The following is a 16,386-nucleotide window of genomic DNA, read 5'->3' on the forward strand; positions in this document are numbered from 1 at the left end:
GGCACAGGCTTCCGATGGGGGCGGGACGGGAGAAAGATGCTGCATATAGTACAAAGTTGCTGCACCGCCTAGAAGAACTGCTCGCCGCATTTAGCAGCGCACTGCTCTCACCGGCTTCTTCACCAACACTGCTTTTTTCAGAATTAGAGATTTCATTTTTATCCAGTTACTTCCCCCTAGTATATAGAACCAAGGCTAGAACCTGGCAGGCTTGACACAGACACTTCTGAATGAACGAACGTTAACGAAGTGCAAACAAAGGAGCAGGCTGGCTTCTCAGGTTCGAAGACAGGAGAGAGGAGAGAGGCTTGGGATTGAATGGGGTCGTCAGGGCTGTGGATCCCCGCCCGCAACCTCACGGACGCAGCCGGGCAGCGGGTGCACAAGCTCGCGCCCGGCGCGCCTGCGGGGTCCAGGCGGCCACGCCCTCTCCCGGGGCTTCCCTCGGGCGAGTCCCTCCGCTCGGGTCACGCGGCTAGGGACGGGTCGGGAGTGCGCAGGCGCGGCGGGCGGCGGAAGTCGCGACCGGGAAGTAAGAGGCGTCGGAGCCGCCGCGCTTTGCGCCCGGCGCCGCGCTCCTCCTCTCGCCCCCGTGGGCCGCCCCGCCCCGCCTCCCGTGCGGCCCCGCCCCACCCACTCTCGCGGGCGGCCGCGCGGCTGCCGCCTCCCGCGCGTGGACATGGCGCTCGACCCCGCAGGTAAGGCGCGGGAGGCGGGGGCGCGCAGCCCGGGGGGCGTGCAGGGGGCGGGGCGGGCTGGGAGGCGCGACGCCGAGGCCGCCCCGCCCTCCCGCGTCCCGGCCCTCGGGCGCCCGGCGCTGGGGCGGGGGCGGCGGTCCGACGGGGTTTGCGGGCGCTCGCCTTCCTAGCGCCTGCCGCCTCGCCGCCTTTCTCTTTGGGCCCTTGGGGTCACAGGGTCCTTTAAGTATCTGCGGTCCGACTTGAACGCACTGACCGGGACGGGGGTCGTTCCGCTGGAAAGTGTCCCCAGAGAGCCGGTCGCTCCCCGTGACTTCCGCGGTACCCGGCGCGAGGATGCTCGCTGCACGGTGGGGAACGCTGAGGGGCTTTGGGACATGCCCTTCGTATCAATATTATACTCAAGGCGTTGGGAGGAGGAGTGGCTTCCAGCCTTTGGAGAGCCAGAAGGGAGACAGCCTCTGTAGGCCCGAGGAGAAAGAAGTGGACGAGTCTCGTGGCTGGGGACTCAGAGACCCCTATGCCCAGGCCTCATGGAGTAAACACGGATTCACTGTCTCTTCTAGGCCCTGGGAAACTGGTCTATAGGACAGAAAGACCCTTACTCTGTCTAGAGCTTGTATTGTAGGGGTGCAAGAAAAGACATCACCGCCCCCCTCACCCCCCCCCCCCCCGAACTTTTACAGATAGTGGTAAACGTTATAAGGAAGATAAGCGGTGTCAGAGGTAGATGGTAAAGAGAGGACCACTTTAGGTGGCAGGTTCGTGTGAGTTGGCATCTTCAGAGCGGAAGCTGTCCTGGAAAGAGGGAAGGAACCGGTGTGCTAGGCGCTCCGAGGTGCAAGTACTTCAACTGTTGGGTTGGATTGCGGTCCGGAGCATGGAGGAGGTGCTGGGAAAGTAGATAGAACCTACATGTTGCAGTGCCGAAAGGCCCTGATAAGTGCGCGTTTGGACTTTTCTTGATAACGAAAACCTGTGGAGGCTTTTAAAGACGGCATACTTTTACCGCTCTGGTAGCCTTGTAGAGGGGCCAGGAGTGGAAGGTTAAGACACACTGGCAGCGGTTCAGGCCACATGTGTTGGTATATGTTGGCCTGGGATAGTATTAGGGAAAAAATGGGGAGAAATACAAAGCTTCAGATGTTTTGGAGGAGAAATTGACAGGACTCGCTGTTTCATTGAGCAAAAGGGAGACAGGGAATTCCTAGGCTCTGCAACTGGATAACTGGTGATGGTCAGATCTAACAACACGCTAACCATTGGAAACTCAGACAAGAGCAGGCTCGGAAGCAAGATTGGAATGGAAAGTTAGAGAGCGGACTCAGCTAGTAGGACTATTTTTGAAAATTTTCTTTGTTTAGACTCCAGAATACAAATATACTGAGGTCCGCTCTTTTAAAGTTAATTTGTGTTTGGTTCATAGATTGAAACAGAGAGTCATGTTTTGATATTTGTTTTGCTTCTTACGGTACACAGTGGTATGTTTCTTGCTAAATGAGTAGTATGCCAAATGATGTAGGAACATCTATTTTCCCATTGGTTTATGTTAGATTTTTAAAAATCTTTATACAAGTTTGATCTGCATTTGGCAGCAGCCTTTAACTTTGTAGGGTCCATTTTTCTCAAAAAACTCTGAACCCAACAATGCATACTTACTCTTAAATGTAGTTTTATTTAAGCAATTTCCCTTTTTGTTAACGTTGAGGTAATAACACTCTCTGAAGCTTATCAGCCATAATTCTGGCCACTATTTTCTCTTACTATTTGAATGCAGAGAGAAAAAGCTAGATAGTGCAAAACACTCAGAGAAGGTGACTGAGGAGAGAGGGAAATTAAAAAAAAAAATACTAGTAGCCATTTGCACTAGCAGATGTTTACCCTGCCCAAGCCTCTGGTGATTTAAAATAGTCCACGGGGAGTTCTAACCTGCAGAGGATTGCCAGGGCTCTGTACTCACCCGGGTTTATTGACTTGACCTTCAGCTTTGTTTTCTTAGCAGCCAGGGAAGTTTGCCTTGCATCTTTAGCCCTAAGTAGGACCTTTGATAACGCAGTAATGACTCAAGAAATACACAGTATAGGTCATTCTCCTATGAAAGGACTTAAGAAGTTGAAGTATACAGTATGTATATTGTATGTACTGAATATATTTAAAAATCCAGTCAAACTGAGGTGATTGAAATTTTAGAGGTTGTTTATTGATCATCTGTAGAAACGGTGTTACAAGTGACACTTTTTTTTTAAAGATCTTATAAACATTGTATTGAGCAAAAAGGGAAATCACCAAATCAAATCTATAGCACAACACCATTTATGTAGATTACAAGCACAGTCTGTTTTCTGAGGATGTGTGTGCTTAGTGATGCCTGACCCGATGGACTGTAGCTCAAGTGGTACTTGTTAAAGTAGGATTTCCAGAAAGATAAAATGATTACTTACAGTAATACAAAGTGGATATTTGTTAAAGATTTTCTCCAACTCAGTAGTGAGGGAGCCAGTAAAATGTAAAAACTACTTGAAAAACATTGAAATGGTAGATACATAGAAAATGTCATAGATAGTTGGGTTAGGTAAAAGCTGATTAATTTCAGTAGGGCTATGAACTGTTACTTGGGGGGTTATCTTTCCACTGGTTAGAAATTATTTCTGTCTCGATTGGACAGAGTTCTAGAATTTAACCTCTGCCCCTAACAAGTTGTAAACTAGCCCAGTCACGGGAAGCCCAGCCCAATGCTGTCCTGAAAGGACACCCGTGAAGCCTTCGCTGCTTCCAGAGTTCAGAGAAATCATCTGACATAATTCGTCCCAGGTGACGACTCGCAGGAACCTGGGCCTGAGAAGTTTCTTACTTTTCCTAATAACTAGGAGAAGAGTTCTTTCTGCCCCATTGTTCCTTCTGCTCTTTCCCTTTTGAGCTGGGGAGGGGGTTTCCCTTCCCATCTGTTGCCTGGTCCGCAGCAGGCAGCACAGGTGACGTTTCTTTAAGCGCATGCGTGGCCTTTTGTGGCTCCCTCCGTGGGTGTTTTCTTCCAGAAACCTACTCAGGAGGAATGGGTAGTGAGCAGGCTCAGGGTGGGAAGTGGGGTCAGGAATTTCATGACATCCCATGAGTACAGGTTTCAAGTGTATGTATCCTGGGAGGATGGCATCTTGGCAACTCTGGGAATACTTAGGTTGCAGGGGTTCTTTCAGTGGTTCCCATGGAGATGGAGGTAGATGGGCTGTGGGTATACCACCGCTCGGTCACTGGAAAAGGCCACTCTTGGAGTTAGACAGCTAAACAGGTTGGGAGAATCTGTTTCTGTTCTTTTCCTGAGCATTGGGTGATTAATATGTTAAAAAAAGAAAAAATACTATAATGTAGTCGATTAGAAATTTTTTTATTTTGTAACTGCTTCTGTGTTTTTACAGTATCCTGTTAGATACAAATTATATTCATGGTTCAGGGGTAAATGTCTGACTTCCACGTTTTATAAATTTTTAAGGTCAAAGCATGTTTGCACTACTACAAAATACGTTGTTTTTGTTTGCCTCATTTGATTAATTTAACAACCTGAAATTGTTTTCCGAAATTGAAAAGCCCTGGCATGAGCAGGGAGCACAAGGGAGAGAGAAGCTTTGAGCGGTGCGTGTGTGGAGGCCCCGGGGTTTGGGCTGTGGGTCACAAAATGGCTCTTAAACCCATTTGTGGGGGTTGGATTTCATCCAGGAACAGCAGGGAGACACTGTGAGTGCTTAGGGAAGGGAGTGACAGTAGAATTCCTCTTCATTGTGCATTGCTCTGACTTTTGATCAGATGGGGATTGAGATCTCAGCTGAGCCCTCTGCATCGAGGTGTCAGACTTGGAGGCACGGGAGAGGTCTGTTGCTAGTGGGTGGTTCTAACTTTGACCACCCAGCCAGTGTCTTTGCTGTGTCTTCCTCTCCTGAAATCAATAAGCACTCTGTGGGCTTCGCAAGTGGCTCAGTGGTCAAGAATCTGCTCACAGTGCAGGAGTCACAGGAGACAAGAGTTCGATCCCAGGGTTGGGAAGATCCCCTGGAGGAGGGCATGGCAACCCACTCCAGTCTTCTTGCCTGGAGAATCCCTATACAGAGGAGCCTGGTGGGCGACAGTCCATGGGGTCGCAGAGCCAGACACGACTGAAGTGACTTAGCATGGCATGATGCGGGGAGACCACTGACGGCTATGTGGGTGTTCATTCCTCATCAGAAAACTCGTTTTGATGGAGCCTCTGTTGATGATTTTTGCCGGATTCAGTCTTTCCTGAGATGGTTGCAAAATGATTTTCTGCCTCCAACATTCTTTCCACTTAGATGGTTATCTCTCCTTTAGACGGTTGTTGACACTTTGCTTTAAACGAGGAAACACTTTGTTTCTTATTGATATTATTGGCATGGATTCAGGAATTTGTTTTCTCAATGGTGTTATCATTTGTCACTAAATATTTCAGTGCTCACATTTTCTCAGATTTGGCCACCTAGAGTTCCTTCAGACCAGCTTCTGGGTCCTTGTGACGTGCTCCCATCTTTTTTTGAGCGTTTCCTTCACTTCTCACACAGAAAGTCCTGGCCCCTCTAGGACCTCCCTGGCCCAGCCACAGGATTACTCTTGTTTCGGACAAGCCCTGGTTCCTTTATTTGGGTGGTCTTGGAGCACAATATGTAGGAAAATCCCATGGACGGAGGAGCCTGGTAGGCTGTAGTCCATGGGGTCGCTAAGAGTCGGACACGACTGAGCGACTTCACTTTCACTTTTCATTTTCATGCATTGGAGAAGGAAATGGCACCCCACTCCAGTGTTCTTGCCTGGAGAATCCCAGGGATGGGGGAGCCTGGTGGGCTGCCGTCTGTGGGATCACACAGAGTTGGACACGACTGAAGCCACTTAGCAGCAGCAGCAGGGCATCACGTGAGTTTTTCATGTGCAGGGATTGATTCTTGGAGTGCAGACCTCCGGGAGAGAGAAGGGAGTAGCAGCTGAACGGAGGAGGCTGAGAAAGGGTGTAGTATGGGGGCTTGTCTAGCTTCCGAAGCAAAGGAATCGGGCTTTGTGACCCCCTGTCAGCCCTTGCCCACTGCAGGAGGAGGGAGAGGGGCCTGGAGAAGGAAAAATACCAGGTGCAACCACCCACGGCCCAGGCCGGGTGCTGGGAAGGTTGCAGGCTGGGTGAGCAGGCTCTCTCTCCCCTCCGTCTCGGCTACAGGGAGAGACACCAGCAGTTCAGTTTCGTTCAGTCGCTCAGTCATGTCTGAGTCTTTGCGACCCCATGGACTGCAGCACGCCAGGCCTCCCTGTCCATCACCAACTCCTGGAGGTTACTCAAACTCATGTCCTTTGAGTCGGTGATGCCATTGAACCATCTCATCCTCTGTCGTCCCCTTCTCCTCCCACCTTCAATCTTTCCCAGCATCAGGATCTTTTACAATGAGTTAGTTCTTTGTGTCAGGTGGCCAAAGTATTGGAGTTTCAGCTTCAGCATCAGTCCTTCCAATGAATATTCAGGACTGATCTCCTTTAGGATGGATTGGTTGGATCTTCTTGCAGTCTCAGGGACTCTCAAGAGTCTTCTCCAGCACCACAGTTCAAAAGCATCAATTGTTCAGTGCTCAGCTTTCTTTATAGTCCAACTCTCACATTCATACATGACTCCTGGAAAAGCCATGGCTCTGACTAGACGAACCTTTGTTGGCAACGTAATGTCTCTGCTTTTTAATAAGCTGTCTAGGTTGGTCATAACTTTTCTTGCAAGGAGCAAGCATCTTTTAAAATCATGGCTGCAGTCACCATCTTCAGTGATTTTGAAGCCCCCCAAAATAAAGTCTGTCACTGTTTCCACTGTTTCCCCATCTATTTGCCATGAAGTGATAGGATCAGATGCCACAATCTTAGTTTTCTAAATCTTGAGTTTTAAGCCAACTTTTTCACTCTCCTCTTTCACTTTCATCGAGAGGCTCTTTGATTCTTCTTTGCTCTCTGGCATAAGAGTGGTGTCATCTGCATATCTGAGGTTATTGATATTTCTCCTGCAGTCTTGATTCCAGCTTATGCTTCATCCAGTCCAGCATTTCTCATGATGTACTCTACATATAAGTTAAATAAGCAGGGTGACATACAGCCTTGATCTACTCCTTTCCTGATTTGGAACCAGTTTGTTGTTCCAGCCTATAAATAACTGATCTGAGACTGTTAGGAATTTTAGTAAGTGCAGTGAATCAGGTGGGCAAGTCAGGTAGGAAGGAGGACCCCTATGCATATATGAAAATACATGTGTGTACTGTGTCCAGGAGTATCATGGGGTTGTGATAAAGAAGTGTAGGTAACACTGGCCTAAGATATACTTTGTTGTTTAGTTGCAAAGTTGTGTCTGACTCTTTGGCAACCCCATGGACAGTGGCTCCTCTATCCGTAGGATAACAGATGCCAAATTGTGCACGCGCTCTCTTTTTTTTTCCCCTTTTTGCCTCTAGGCCTTTGACGTGCTATTCCTTCTCTTTGAAATGTTTCCCTTTCTGTCCCACTCTCACATTTAAGTCTTATTCTTTTTTGAAATCGATTTCATAGAAAGCCTTCCTTGATGTCACTGCCTCCGGTCTTTATTTTAATATTTTAACAAAAAATTATTTTAATGTATGGAATATTAAAAACCACCAAAATGTCAAATAACCAGTGTGTGGAGTTTCTTTCATTCTAGATCTAGAATTTTTTCTTTGAGAAATAAAATGAAAGCTACATGTATCAAATAATTTGAGAGATGAGGGAAGATCGGATGTGAAGGAATATTTACTTCTGTGGTGAAGAGTGTCTTTCATCTGGTTCTGTGTCTTTAACTTTATTAGTATAAGGAGAGGATGGGCCAGTTAATTACGCCAGATGGTAGGAGATTCTCCACTAGCCCGAGTAGGCTCTGCACTGTTAAGCAAACAGCACCGAATTGAATTGGGGAATGAGTAGGACTGAGGTGTTTCAGACTTTGCTAGTAATCTCAGGCCCTTCAGGAATTCTAAATGGCATATTCTGAGATTTGAGGATGACAGGGAGGGACAGTAAGATGTATCAGATGCTAAGGCTGCTTCAAGCCTTAAACTTGTGTGTGTTTAAATTCTTGTGCAGGTGGTCTTAAGGGGTTCTAGACTCAGCACAGAAAGCTCATGTTTCATTGACTGGATTAGTATGGTTATTTGTCTCTAGGCATGTTATTGATGCTCAAGCTGAAGTTCCAATACTTTGGCCACTTGATTGGAAGAACTGACTCACTGGAAAAGACCCTGATGCTGGAAAAGAGGAGGAGAAGGGGGTGACAGAGAAGAGATGGTTGGATGGCATCACCTACTCGATGCACATGTGTTTGAGCCAGCTTTGGGAGTTGGTGATGGACAGGGAGGCCTGGCGTGCTGTAGTCCATCGGGTCGCAAAGAGTTGGACATGACTGAGCAACTGAACTGAACTGAGGGCTGTTATTACCTTATTTGTAGAAATTTCCTAGACTTGGTATAAGTGGGCCACACAAAATGTGCCCAAATGAAAACTTTGATTCCCAAGTTAACCTTCTCCACGTATCAGCCAGCTCCTTTTACACTTTTACATTTTTAAGTAAAGAGATTGAGGGAAAACATTTTTAAGAACAATCCTGTGCTGTGTTTTTGCTGGAGAACTCTTACTGGTTTTCCATATTTTAATTAACTGTGTGTTCATCACTCAGTTGTGTCTGACTCTCTGTGACCCCATGGGCTGTGGCCCACCAGGCTCCTCTGTCCATGGGATTCTCCAGGCAAGAATAATTCTCCAGGCAAAAGGGTAGTGATTTCCTTCTCCAGAGGATCTTCTCAACTTAGGGATTGGACCTGGGTCACCTGTATTGCAGGCTTTTTTACCATCTGGGCCACCAGGGAAGCCCTAAGCATGACTAATTGAAAGACGATTTTAAATGTTTATGTTGCAGAACAGGGCACATCAATGTATCTGTAATCCCCAGCCTGATAATTGGTAGATAGTGGGCACCTAGTAAATGTTTCTTAACAGAATGAATATCACATGAATAAATATATTTTTTCAACTATTTGTTAGTATAATGATTATCAAATATGGAAATTTTATACATACGTGTCATTTATTACATAGTTTACTGAATTTTTACCATATACGAGGAGTAGGAGGGAATTATGGAGGTTAACGAGATGTGGTCTCAGACCTCATTATAGTTGTATTTCATGCAGTGGTTCTTAATCTAGAATCTAATGTAATCATCTGGGAAGCTTTTAAAAATACCAGTTCCTGGATGTTACCCAGCATGTCTGATTTAACTGGTCTGGAGTGGGGCCCAGACATCAGGTGTGGTTGTTAGATGCGGCCAGAATTGACAACTTCTGTTACCAAATCCTATCTCCATCCTCTTGGGTTGCCATAATAACATTCTCTAGACTGGGTGGCTTAAACAATAAACGTTTATTTTCTCGCAGTTTGGAAGACTGGCAGCCTGAGATCAAGGTGCTGGCCGATTCAGCTGCTGTTTTTTCCCATTCTTAGCAGGGCCACCTATCTGATTAGGGCCCTCCCATGTCGCTAAGACTTCTCTCAAACTTGTGCGCTGAGGAGACTCAGATGTTGGCCTCAGCTCCTAGGCTGAACTCAGTAGATCGGCCCATGGAAACTTCTGTATTGAAACAAAGGAAAGGATCTGTCAGAAAGCAGCATCTATTATCCTGGCGCGGCAGCAAGGCAGAGGACAGGTAGTGGAAATCCTGCAATCTGAAAAGCAGACTGAGAGATGTCGAAAGCTTCCGGTTGGAATGGGGCAGACATTCTATGATGGACACATTCTAAGCCAGGCTCTTCCCTGGTGACTCAGGTGATGAAGAATCTGCCTGCAGTACAGGAGACCTGGGTTCAGTCCCTGGGTCAGGATGATCCTGTGGAGGAGGCACTGGCGACCCGGTCCAGTATTCTTGCCTGGAGAATTCCATGGACAGAGGAGCCTGGCCGCCTACAGTCCATCGGATCACAAAGAGTTGGACATGACGGAGTGACTAACACACTTTCATACACATAACGTACATACATGTCGACTCATTTACCCTTAATCACCTCCAGCTAGAGTCATTTCGAGCTTAGGGCTTCCTGAATCCTCCGGTGGTGGGAATGCAGTTTGGTCCTTGGCGACCATTGATCAAGAGAAGGAAGTTTCTGCAGGAAGTGTGCTACTCTCGGTTCTAAGTCCCCGTGTGATCAGAGCCACAGTGTCTGGGCGTGAAACGCCTTGGGCTTAGTGGAAGGAGAAACCACTTTCGGGTGCTGGGCTTAGGGAGCACTTTGGGTGGTGGTAAGTGAGTAAGCCTTGATAAAGGAAATGAAGGGTGGGAGATGGAGAATAAAGGCAGCAGACAGGCGGAGTCTGACCCGACGGCTTGCTCGCTGCCCGGCGCTGCAGGATCCATCTGTGCTCTCTGAGCCTCGGGTTCAGAATCCCCGCCCCTGCCTGTGATGGTATCCATAAGACGATCCCTTCACCTCCACTTCATCCTTCTTTCTGTAAGATCTAAGCTGATTGTCTGATGGATTGATTGACTTTTAGCCAAGGAGAAGAATATAACCACTGGGATGGCAGAATAAGGATTTAAACAATAGAAATTTTAAGTTGAACTTCTGATCCTGGTGGGACTTGGGAATTAATAACAGATTCTGGAAAACATGGGTCAAGTAGATTTGGTGATAGAGAGCAGCACTGAGAACACAGCATAAAAAGTGCCAATTTAAAGATAGAGTCTGGGGGATTGCCTGGGCAGGAATGGGAGTGGAGCTTGCTTTGGGAGTGTTTATTCGGCTTTTAGTGTTACCATTGTTCAGAGTATTTTCAAGACTTTTAGAATTTGCCTTCAGCCACTACAGTACATTTATCTTAATATCTTATTATCTTAATATTCTCAGTTTGGTCAATTTTTGTTTTGAAGGTGAACTTGAATTTCAGCCACAGTTAGCCAGAGGCAGTCTGATGAAGGGAGTAGATGACCCTCCTTGGGGAACACTGCTCCCCAAGAAGGTTGCATTGTAATGTTAACTCAGCCTGGCTCTAAAGGCCATCCTGAGAACGATGTCGTGAGTCTCTACAAATGAACCAATTTCATTGCTTTTTATGGCTGAGTAATACTCCTTTGTATGTATGTACCACGTCTTCCTTATCCGTTTGTCTTTCAGTGGACATCTAGGTTGCTTCCATGTCCTGGCTGCTGTAAACAGTGTTGCAGTGAAGGACCTAGAGGCTGTCATACAGAGTGAAGTAAGTCAGAAAGAGAAAAACAAATACCGTTTATTAATGTGTGCATGTGGAATCTAGAAAAATGGTACAGATGACCCTATTTGCAGGGCAGGAATTGAGATGCAGACATGAGGGATGGATGTGTGGCCCCATTTGTGTGTGTGTGTCTCAGCTGCTCAGTCGTATCTGACTCTCTGCAACCGCATGGACTGTAGCCTTCCAGGCTTCTCTGTCCATGGGTTCTCCAGGCAAGAATACTGGAGTGGGTTGCCATTTCCTCCTCCAGGGGATCTTCCCAACCCAGGGATCGAACCCATGTCTCTGGCCTTGGCAGGCATATTCTTTACCACTGCACCACCTGGGAAGTCACAGGGAGGTGAAGGGTGGGGACAAATTGAGAGATTAGCATTGGCATGTATATAGTTAGTGGGAAGCCGCTGTATGGCTCAGCTTGATGCTCTGTGATGACCTAGAGGGGTGGGATGAGGGGTAGCAGGAAGGTTTAGGAAGGAGGGGATGTCTGTATGCTTATGCCTGATTCACGCTCCTGTACAGCAGAAACTAACACAGCATTGTAAAGCACTTATATCCCCATTTTAAAAAATGTGAATGATTCGAGCAAGCATTGAATTTTTGAAATGAGTGAATAAGCTCTCAATATAAAAATAATTTCCCTGCTCTATTATCAAAATGGTCCATGTTTTTTGTTAAATTTTACGAACTGTTGAGAGAAGGAGGAGAAGGATCGGGAGAGCTTGGACAGCCAGAAGCCACTGAGGAGCACTCGTCGGTGTGGGGGTAGCCCACCGTGTCCGACGGGCATTGGAGGGAAGGCACGTGAGTGAGGGATGTGTTGCCGGGAGGTCCAGGCGTGCTGCCAGATATTCCTCTCTCAAATGTCTGCTCACGTAGACATGTCTCCTGTAGTAACATGACTGATTTCCTATTAGCTGTCCATGGGAAATTGTGCCCATAGCAAAAGACAGCCTTGAGGTTTTACCAAGTAAAGTAACTGTGAAGCCTCATCACTGCAGGCATTACTGCCACAGCGGAGGTCGCAACGCTTCTTTAAAATGGGCAGGTCGTCTTGCGTAAGCCGATCTCCTAATTCGGTATGCTTTGAGACGGGCTGTCCCTTCCTGGCCTCATCTCGGTTAAAACGACGTGGGTGGCAGAGGAAGTTTTCACACCTCGCAATCTGCAGAATCTGAGGTCCAAGAGATAGGTGCTTTTGGGAACTGGGCACATGTGGTGTAAACGCAGTGGTTACTGCCAGTGGGAGCTGATAGCACAGAGGAGCTCAGATGTGGCGCAGCGATGGTGGCACGCTGGCCTGTGTGACCCAGAAGCTGAGCAGAAACAGGCACTTCTGCCTCATTGATGTGCTTTCCGGGTCTTGTGAGTTCGAGACTGTAAAAAGTTCTTTGGTCACCGACTGACCTAATATTTGATGTTTACTCCCCGTGAAGGTACTTTTTCAGCCAGCTGACAAATCAGTCCTTTTGCCTTTTCTAAAATAGTTTTCTTCATGGTTGGAATCATTGAGCTTCCTTTCTGATCAAGAAATGTGAACTGTGAAGTTTTGAATTTTGCTTGTTCAAAATGATGCTTCTGAAACCAACATTCTTCTTGTCCAAGAGTTCCTGCAGGCTTCACCAGGGCTTTGGAAGCTCTGGGACCTAGTTTACTGAGATCCCCTGAAATAGACCACTGTCCTAGGGGAGGGGTTGGGTCATGGAAGAACTTTGGAACCTGCCCCTGGGTTATTCCCCTCTGCTAGAGTCTCCACATTTTTCTGTGCAAAATGGAATCCAGGTACTGAACCTGAGGGGCGTTTAGAAGACTGAAGGGCATTCCTGGCCTTTGTCTGGAGGTTTCGTAGCCAGAGGCAGCTGGACTGTTGGGAGGAGAATCTTTCCTACTCTGTAGTTTCCCTTTTGTTTTGTCGATTCAAGTGTTGCTTAAAGGAAAGAGGACAGACACAGGCCTGCCTGTCTTTGTCTTCCCGGTCTTGGTCCCCGGCCTCCCACGCCTTCCTCATCTTAGGCGCTCACTGTAGAAGAGGGTGTGAGTGAGCTGGAGGGGACAAGGAGGTCTGGTTGGGGCAGGAGTGTCTTGAGCACTGAGACCAGGGTCCTCGCGGGCTCCAGTGTGAAGCGCACAGGGTGAAGGGGCCTTTGGCCAGCCCCTGTCCTGCTGAGTGGTGTGCAGCGCCATCTACCTGGGGCCCTTCCGTACAGAAGACGGACCCGAAGGAGAAACTGTTGCTAATAAGAGCACCTTTGCACGTTTCCTACAAGCGATTGTCTGGTTTTTCCTACAGAGTAAACAACGTCATGGTAATGTCTACAGGAACAAATGGGCAACTAGGAGGTTCCAAAAAACAAAAAAAGTGTCATTATCTAAATGATAGCAATTACATTAGTTGTGTTAGAACATTTTCAGTGTTGAAAGGCGTTCCTTGCCTTGCTGGGGCCGCCTTTCTGGGGGAAGCTTCTGTGATGCTGAGTTGAGTCACTGCTGTCTGTGGATTCAGGGCAAGCACTGCTGTCGCTGGTTTTGTGTGATCCTGGGTGGCTGTGTTGCAGGAACACATGAGCACCAGAGCAGAGTCTGCACTAACAAAGTCAGCCAGTGAAGAAGGTAGAAACTGAGTTGTAGGTGGTGATAGAATGTCGAGGAGTTAGAGCTTTGAAAATTTGCCCTGGTGGTGTTACCCTGATCCTTCATTTCAATATAAATCCATGTGACTGTAGAGTAGCAAATTCTCAAAATTTTATTTTTTTTTTTGCCATCTTTGATGCAGATGTATAACATCTATGTAGCATATCGACACTGAGAGAATCACCCTGTAATTTTGTGGATAAAAAGTGCCATATCTATATTTGTAGTATCAAAGGAAACTTTGAAATATGTACATATGTACAGAATCACAATTAATTGAAAATTGACTTTTAATGATTAGTATGCTACCAAGTGTTAGCAGAATTTATATATATATATATTTTTTTTTTTTAAGCTTTTTTTTTTTTTTTTGACTGCTCAGCATGCAGGATCATAGTTCCCCAACCAGAGCTAGAACCTGTGTCTCCTGCAGTGTAAGCAGAATTTTAAGCACTGGTCTCCCAGAGATTTAACACCAAGAGTGTGGAAAATCGAAATCAACATTCGCATGATTCATATGATTTTCTTTGCCTTAGGAGGTTTTAGACGAATGATCAGAAGGACTTCTTAACAACACATTTAAAAAATGTTTCAGGAGCACTGCAGGTTGTGGAGAGAGAGGGTAGATTCGTGAGGAGGCGTTGGAGATAAGCCGTCTGGTTCTAGGTGTGTGAGTGAAGGGAGGAGCTCAGACGCTGAAGCTGATTGTGTAGACTAGATCGGCATGTCACAGTGTTTCTTCTCGTCTCTTCAGTAGTGGCACTGTTAATTGTGCGTGCCTGTGTGCACGCTCAGTCGTGTCCAACTCTTTCATGGCCCCACAGACTGTAGCCCACCAGACTCCTCCGTCCGTGGAATTTTCCAGGCAAGAATACTGGAGCAGGTTGCTGTTTCCTCCTCCAGGGGAATCTTCCATGTAAACCCATGTCTCCTGCATTGCGGGTGGATTCTTTACCCTGATGACTGTGGTTTGCACTATAGACAAGGAGAAAGAAGTGTGTGGAGATGGCTCCAGTTTTATTGATTTTCTTCCAAGTAGTTCCCAGCTCTGCACTCACACGGTGTCTCCTAGGAATCTCATATTCAGTTTGTCGAGTCAGAACTGCCCTCCCCGCTGGACTTCTTTTGTCTCCCTGCCTTGGTGAGTGGTCATCTCATTTCACTGTGAGACGAAACCCTGGGAGCCCGCCTTGCCGCATCCTGCCCCCTCTGTCCGCGCAGCCCCGCCACGCCTCCAAGGCTGCCCTCTCAGTCCTCCCCTCTCTCCACCCATACTCGGCAGTTCCTTCTGTGGGCTAGTGTTCTTTTTATCACCTTACAGCGGCTCTGGCGAAACTAAGGAAGATGAGAAGGCATGAATCAGTAGTGTCGGTCAGACTTCGACCGTCTATGGCCTGGGCAGAATCTGGTAAGGCTGGTAGGCTGTGAATGGTTAGTAATATTTTCAAAGGGTTGTTTGGAAAAAAAAACAAGGAGCATGCATGACAGAGGTGGTGTGTAGCCCACACAGCTTGAAATATTTACGCTCTGGTTGACCCGCTGGCAGGCAGTAAAAACTGGGATAAACGTATAAGTGCAGTAAAGAGGAAAAAGTCACGTGAACATTTCCATATCATTATTTTGAACTTTTAGATGAAATGGATAGTTTCCTTGAAAAATACCAACTTACTGAAAACTGCAGTTGACTCAAGAATGAATAAAAAACCTTCAGAAAATTTGATCAATAGATGAAAGTCTTTCTACGACTACCTAGATAGCATATTGAAAAGCAGAGACATTACTTTGCCAACAAAGGTCCGTCTAGTCAAGGCTATGGTTTTTCCAGTGGTCATGTGTGATGTGAGAGTTGGACTGTGAAGAAGGCTGAGCGCCGAAGAATTGATGCTTTTGAACTGTGGTGTTGGAGAAAACTCTTGAGAGTCCCTTGGACTGCAAGGAGATCCAACCAGTCCATTCTGAAGGAGATCAGCCCTGGGATTTCTTTGGAAGGAATGATGCTAAAGCTGAAACTCCAGTACTTTGGCCACCTCATGCGAAGAGTTGACTCACTGGAAAAGACTCTGATGCTGGGAGGGATTGGGGGCAGGAGGAGAAGGGGACAACAGAGGATGAGATGGCTGGATGGCATCACTGACTCGATGGACGTGAGTCTGAGTGAACTCCGGGAGTTGGTGATGGACAGGGAGGCCTGGCACGCTGAGATTCATGGGGTCGCAAAGAGTCGGACACGACTGAGTGAGTGAACTGAACTGAACTGTTGACTACCTTGGGGCTTTCCTTGGTGGCATAGAGGGTAAAGAATCTGCCTGCAATGCAGGAGACCTGGGTTCGATCCCTGGGTCAGGAAGATCCGCTGGAGAAGTGAACGGCCACCTACTCCAGTATTCTTGCCTGTAGAATCCCATGGAGAGAGGAGCATGGTGGCCTATGGTTGATGAGGTCACAAAGTGTCAGGTACAACTGAGCGACTAACCCTTTCCAACGCACACATACTCACAAAACCTGACTAAACCTGGTACACACATATAAACACAGTTCAGTTCATTTGCTCAGTTCTGTCCAACTCTTTGCTACCCCATGGACTGCAGCACACCAGGCTTCCCTGTCCATCACCAACTCCCTGAGCTTGCTCAAGCTCATGTCCTTCGAGTCACTGATGCCATCCAACCATCTCACCCTCTGTTGTCCCTTCTCCTCCTGCCCTCAGTCTTTCCCAGCATCAGGGTCTTTACCAATGAGTTGGCTCTTCGCATCAGGTGGCCAAAGTAT

At 47.2% G+C, this 16,386-nt stretch overlaps 1 protein-coding gene across 2 annotated transcripts in view; it reads left to right on the forward strand.

Moving 5' to 3' along the window:
* Window positions 1-615: 615 nt before the first annotated feature.
* The window catches only part of CMC1 (C-X9-C motif containing 1), an 82,705-nt gene continuing 66,934 nt past the window's right edge, over window positions 616-16,386 (forward strand). The window contains exon 1 of one of the 2 annotated variants that reach the window (XM_068982739.1): window positions 616-698. In XM_068982739.1, the coding sequence (XP_068838840.1) occupies window positions 680-698 (19 nt within the window). In that variant the 5' untranslated portion in view covers window positions 616-679. Of the gene's footprint in view, window positions 699-14,952; window positions 15,026-16,386 lie in introns of those variants that run through there. The other variant, XM_068982738.1, reaches the window with a different exon arrangement.

This window comes from Capricornis sumatraensis, chromosome 10 (assembly GCF_032405125.1).
Source record: "Capricornis sumatraensis isolate serow.1 chromosome 10, serow.2, whole genome shotgun sequence".
Lineage (NCBI taxonomy): Eukaryota > Metazoa > Chordata > Mammalia > Artiodactyla > Bovidae > Capricornis > Capricornis sumatraensis.